This window comes from Ovis canadensis, chromosome 3 (assembly GCF_042477335.2).
Source record: "Ovis canadensis isolate MfBH-ARS-UI-01 breed Bighorn chromosome 3, ARS-UI_OviCan_v2, whole genome shotgun sequence".
Lineage (NCBI taxonomy): Eukaryota > Metazoa > Chordata > Mammalia > Artiodactyla > Bovidae > Ovis > Ovis canadensis.
This window is the reverse complement of record NC_091247.1, coordinates 97,404,515-97,410,826: the sequence shown is the minus strand read 5'-3', so window position 1 is coordinate 97,410,826 and position 6,312 is coordinate 97,404,515. Positions and strand designations below refer to the sequence as shown.

General features: G+C 53.2%; 1 protein-coding gene across 9 annotated transcripts in view; it reads right to left on the bottom strand.

Annotated features, from left to right (window-relative positions):
• Nucleotides 1-1,527: 1,527 nt before the first annotated feature.
• FHL2 (four and a half LIM domains 2) overlaps nucleotides 1,528-6,312 on the bottom strand; it is a 47,539-nt gene continuing 42,754 nt past the window's right edge. For all 9 annotated transcript variants that reach the window (XM_069580565.1, XM_069580561.1, XM_069580562.1 and 6 more), the window contains 3 exons: nucleotides 3,570-3,739; nucleotides 2,688-2,874; nucleotides 1,528-2,130 (listed from right to left, as the gene is read on the bottom strand). In XM_069580565.1, coding sequence (XP_069436666.1) covers nucleotides 1,979-2,130; nucleotides 2,688-2,874; nucleotides 3,570-3,739 — 509 coding nt within the window. In that variant the 3' untranslated portion in view covers nucleotides 1,528-1,978. The remainder of the gene's footprint in view (nucleotides 2,131-2,687; nucleotides 2,875-3,569; nucleotides 3,740-6,312) is intronic.

Genomic DNA, 6,312 nt, shown 5'->3' with positions numbered 1-6,312 from the left:
CCTCGGTCAGCTCTCCTGGCAAACGTGGACTGACCAGAGGTTCAGCTGAGGGGTGATATTGTTTCTGGAGTAATCTTGAAAAAGTTACCTCTTTTTACTGATGTTTTACAGTTGGAAATTGAAGCTCTAAATTACCCAATGAATTTGGAAAAGCCTCAGGTGACTTTCTACCTTGAACTTAAACGTAGATTTTTTTTTTTTTTTTGGGTCTGGACAGAAGAGACTAAAAAACATCTCATTTCCATTTAGATCAGTTTTACCAAAGTGCCTTTTGCTGACTGATGTTCTCTGTGCTGTCTGTCCTGAACTTGGTTGTCTTCCTTGTTGTGGCAGAAAAGATAAAGATGTGAGTTAAGTTCCTGCCCAGTGGATGGTAGATAATCGCAATGATAGGAGGAAACTCAGACTCTGCAGTGCAACAGTGAGGGATGGGGGTGGTGAGGAGCATTAGGGAAGGTCCCCCAGGAAGAGATGGTGCTTTAAGGGGAGGCAGCTTGGAAAGCTTTCAGAAGAGTCCTGTTTGTCGTGGGGTTCAAAGGACTGTGTGGTCATTGCTGCTCTGCCCATAAAAGGCAGAGTCTGTGTCCCACTGCTGGGTGTGGAACCAATCACGTGCTCACGCTTGGACCCATGCTACAGCTGTGGGAAAAGCCCACTGGAGAACCGTCCCAGCCAGCAGTCAGTGTGCCCCCAGACCCCTGACTGTGGGTCACCCTTCTCCACTGCCAGATGAGACCAGCACCAGCAGCTGACTCGGAATCATGAGGAGCAGAAAGTGTTGGGGTCTTTGCTCCCAGTCCTGGATAACTCAGACACCAGCTAGGTGCAGAGTGGGGTCCTGCAGAGTGGACAGGGTCTCATGGCAGAAAGGCCGCTGTGGCTCAGATCCGTGAGAGCAGGGAGCCTATTATGAAATTACCCAGGAACCAGGGGTGGAGGTGGGCAGGGGCCAGATAACCTGGGACTTACACAGCCGTGTAGGAATTAGGATTTGATTCTAAGAGTTAACTAGAAGCTGTAACTGTGTCCAGCCTTAACTAAACATTCAGTTTAATCAAAGGACAGAAATAAGACTAGTTCAGTAAGTACGTAATAGCTCTGTACATTTTTTCTAGTAAAAATTCTTGATTTTTTTAAAGCATATTTGAACTTATATATATATATATGTATATATATATGCTAATAATTAAAGCTTTTGTTGTTGCTGTTTGGTTGCTAAGTTCTGTCTCTTTGCAACCCTGTAGCCTGCCAGGCTCCCATGCATGGGATTTCCTAGGCAATAATACAGGAGTGGGTTACCATTTCTTCCAGGGGATCTTCCCGACCCAGGCATTGAACAGGCATTGAACGTGCATGGCATGCCGAATCTCAGTTCCCTGAGCAGGGATTGAATCCATGGCCCCTGGAAAGGGGATGTGGAAGCACAGAGTCTTAACCAGTGACTGTCAGGGAAGTCCCATGAAGTGTTGTTTACACTCAGAACCTGCATGTTTCATCACCAGATCACACACTGCGCCTGGCAAAAGATTTTGCCCTGGATACCTTTATTGTAAGCCATGTCACCTTGCTTGCAGCCCCACACGACAGGAAGTTACACCGGAAGTGCCAGCTCATTACCTTACCATAGTTAAGAAATGGTCAAGTTTGTGACAAACTGATTGTACTTAAATACGCGTGAAAGAAACGTTTATAAAGATATCACTCAAAAAGGATTTTTACACTCGGATTGGTCTCGCTTGATTACAGAAAGTCAAAACCCTTTCCTAAGGTTCCCATGAGTTTTCTCCTTCGCAAGCAGAGGGTGGAGTAAAGGCCTTGAACAGGTGAGTGTCGCTGAGAAGCGCAGAGGAAAGCCCTGCAGTGGCCAGGGGACCGGGTTGCAGCATTGCCTGGTGCAGGCGGAGGAAGCAAACAGCATCTGCGTGCAGCGCAAGCGGGGACCTGGGTGGGCGGGGGAGTCAGAGTAGTGGGGGGCCGCTCAGATGTCCTTCCCGCAGTCGGGGCACAGGATGTCATCCCTCTCCGTGAGGAAGCCTCGCCCCACCAGCGACAGCGAGCACTTCTTGCAGTTGAAGCAGTCGTTATGCCACTGCCGCTCCTCGAAGGAGATGTACTTGGTGCCGCCCAGCCCTGCGGAGGCAGGAAGAAGACATGGATGAAGGTGGAGAGGGAGCCGGGCGGCCTGGCTCCTGCACTGTGGACAGTGTGGACCTCTTACAACTTGGAGGGGCTGGGCTCCACGTTTAAATCAGACTCCATGCTCAGGTTGGGGCGCTCCTGAACCTCAGAAAAGTACGAGGGGCTCAGCACTACATGGTCGAACTCATCATGAGGCTCCTGTGTGCGTGTATCTCTCCTACTGTGCATCTGGGAACTGATTTCTGTTACTCCTTCACTGCACACCTCAGGTCTGGTGCTCAGAAGTTTCTCGATGTAAAGAGCGCGGGAGAACAGAGGTGGAACGTGGCCTCACGGAGGAGACGCTGTGTGGGCCGGGGTGGAGGGATGGACTCTCCTGCACAGGGTGGTGGAAGCTGAGAGCGGATTAGGAGGATGTGTGCAGAAAACCTATCCTTTACTGGAGCAATAGGACCTTGTTTCAGTCTAAACACAGGCCCGGTTGCAAGCTAACACCAGACACCCGCGGGGAGGGGTGGGGGTGATGCAAGCCTGGATGGGACACTCACCGCTGATGGGGTTGGCGCAGCCGGCACACTTCTTGGCGTATAGGTCGCAGAAGCAGCCCAGGCAGTAGGCGAACTCGTCGCGGGACGTGAAGCGCTGGCCCGACAGCGGCTTCTTGCAGGCGGTGCACACGAAGCACTCGCGGTGCCAGGGCTGCTCCCGGTACGTGACGCCCCCGGTGGTGATGGGCTGCAGGTAGAGGGACCTCAGCTCCCGCGGCACCACACCTCTGGAGGATGCGTGGTCCTCGCCCCAGACACGCTCTCCAGATGGAAGGGCACCCCCGCCACCCCCGCCCCAAGCTGCCTGCCCTCCACCGCAGACCCGGCTCCTTGTCTGTGACCAGGGTACCAGTGTATCTGCCTGGGAAAGCGCCGCCTCCTGGCTGGCAGGAGGGCAAAGCCGGAGACTGCATCTCCGGCTAGGATGCCTGTCACCAGCCGTCCTTGGCAGCCCCGCCCCTCGGCCGCACTGCCTGAGGGCAGGTCCCTTTGAGCATCTCTCTACCTCCAGGGGCACCTCCTTCAACAGTCTGTTCAGCTACTCCCGCGTTAGAAAGAAGAGCCTTAACAGACACCTGGGGTCAGCACCACCGTGGAACTGGCTTCTTGGAAGGCGTGGGAAATGAGCCCAGGGCCGGCCTGCCTACTGTGTCTAGTGGTGTTAGGACACAGCCCTGGACAGTATGAGGGGTCTGCTTCCACCCCTGGCCCCCCCACCCCCACCCCGAGACCTTTCCAGTTTCCTTGTTTCCTCCCTGGCCCGGTCCAGGGCTGGTTTCTCATTTATTCAAGGAGAGCGGTGAGCAGAGAGACCTTGGGGACAGGAGGATGCTGTTTAGGAAAGGACACCAGACAGGCACAGGCCGGGTGAGTAAGAGGTACCTTCTTGCACTGCACGCACTGCAGGGCATACTGCCTCTCATAGCAGGGCACGCAGAAGTTCTCGCTGTCCTTCGGGATGAAGCTCTTGGTTCCGATGGGCTGCTGGCAGCGGTGGCAGATGAAGCAGGCCTCGTGCCAGCTGCTGCCCTTGTACTCCATCTTGCGGGTGCCTGTCGGGGGTCAAGGAGACAGCAGAGTCATTACTGACCACGTGGGAGGCCCAGTGATGGATGCTGAGAACCTGCCGCCCTCCAGTCCTGGGACCCGCATAGAGTCACTCCAGCTCGGAAGGCTCGCCTCTCAACCAGCACCTTTCCTATTTAGTTGGTTCACAGCCACACACACCTGGCTCCTGGAACAGAATCTGTACATAGTCGATACGTGTTGAACAGGACGATTATGAACATTAAGTGGAAAAAACACTTGTCTCTCAGCTTGTGAAATATTGACACACCGGCACAGCTCAGATTCATCCTTGGGGAACATGAATCTGAAGCAGGGGGGCCAGAGGATGAACACCCACCTGGTTCCCAGCGGGTGGAAACTGGCGGGTGTAAGTGACCTATAGTCTAATGCCCGCTTCAGGGAGGAGCCTTAGTGTCTCTCACATGGCGCAGCCGGCCACATAGACTGAGCTGTGATGAATCTTAGTGGTTAAAACCCACCTGCCTCACTTGTACTTCCATTGAACAGTTTTCTGATCTTATCTCATGATATTCCATTTCCTTCCGGAAAAAGTGCCATCAGCTGAGAGGTTTACATTACTTCTCAAGCAGACCAGAAATCGAGAAAACGCTGTTGGTTCACCCCTCCCCCACCACCAGGCTTGATTCACAGCAGGGAGGGCTGTATTTGTTTGGACTTCTTCCCTATATTTGCCAAAAAAAGGAGCATGTGTCTGTTTATAGAAAGAGATGGTTTAAGTAAGAGAAACGTGTATGCGAGCTCCCTTTGTGAAGTACTACAGAATTTGCAGGCTCCCCAGGTGGCGCTAATGGTAAAGAGCCGCTTCCCAATGCAGGAGACACTGAGGTTTGATCCTTGGGTCGGGAAGATCCCCTAGAAGAGGAAATGGCAACCCACTCTAGTATTCTTGCCTGGAGAATCCCCAGGGACAGAGGAGCCTGGTGGCCTACAGTCCATGAGGTCACGAAGAGTTGGACATGACTGAAGCGACTTAGCAAGCACTTAGCATGCACGCAAGGAAGGGAGAAGGAGCTTCTTGGGTGAAGAAACAGAAGGGTTCCTGATCCTTGGGCAGCTCAGGGGCAGACCGGACTCCGCAGGTCATCACCAAGGTCCTCCCAGACACAGCCGCAACCCACCCGCTGGCTCACCCTCACCCATGGCCGCAGCTCTGTGGCTCTCTCCTCTCTGGCCACCTGCTGGGCGCACCTGAAGGACGGCGCCTACAGACAGAATACGTGAGCCAGACTGAACTCAGATCAGGGAGCAAGGAGGGAGGCGGCGCTGGAGCCGGAGGCGGGGTGTGGGGGCTTCGTGTTGGGACCCAGGCGTTGGGTAACTAGTTTTTAGCACTAAGACTGAAATGACACGGTCGAAATGACAGGCAATGGGCCAAACTGTAGCTGGTTGGAAAGGAGCCAAGCATCACTCCAGAATCATGGCCTGCTTGTTTTAGCATTTTTTTCAGGATCACTTTCTCAGCTTCCTGGCCTTTTAGACCCCAGGCACCACCTCCCAGAGAGAGTACAAAACACTCAGAGTGTGTGTGCAGGGGGTAGGGAGCAAATGGTGATCTTCAAAACTATGTGATTAAATTGTGAGGCAATGAATCCTGAAAATGGCAAAAATTACATCAAGCAATTACGTCTCAGGTAAAAATGATGGAAGGACTTTGCTGTAAATTCTACAACCAAAATCTCCTTTGGTCTCTGGGATTTTAATTTCCCATGTACACCTCAGACACTGGTTCTTTTAACCTCTGACCTTCCCTCTGATCACTCAGCCCAGACCCCAAACAATTTGTCCATAAATACCCGATGACCGTGAGTCTCACTAAAGCCCCCAAACCAGACCACACATGCCTTCTGCATGTTCAGAATGAGCCTTCTGTCCACCCCGGAGCTCAGGGAGATGTCCAGTCCTAGGTCCCAGGTCCCACCCAAGTTGGGTATCCTCAGACCTGGTGCAGACCTTGTGGGCCTTGTGCAGAGTCACCAGCAGGGGGCGGCAAAGCTCCTCCTAAGAACCTGCAGATGAGCCAGGGGACCGAGTCCACCTCCTGGAGGAAGGGGTGTCTTTCTGATTCAAAGGAGCAAGTGAGGAAGCTGAAAACCGGTGAAGGCCTGGCAACAGCGTGAGGCTACCTGGAGGCCTTGAGCCAGGGCTCAGCATCCCTGCGTGGGCTCGGGAGGGAGCCTCATACCTCGGGTTGGTGACTCACAGCTGTGGGTGCTGAGTGGGGACGCCTGCAGAAGCCGCGCTGCCAGTCTGCATTGCTCTCATCTTGATTTGGTTGTAGCACTTTTGAAAATCAAACCAAGGAAGGAAGCTAGCGCTCTGATCTAGTTTTGTGGGTTTTTTCTGTTTGGTTTTTTAAGTGTCTAGTACTTGTTTTATTTTTGCAGGCCTTTTTGGGCACACCACCTCTGATGCCTGGTCCATTTCCTCTGCCAGATGTGCCCTCTACTGACTACTCCATCCGCTGAAATCAGGTCGACCTTGAGACTGCTCAAAGGTCACGTCCCCAAGGGCCCCTTTGCTGGCTGCCCTGCTCTGA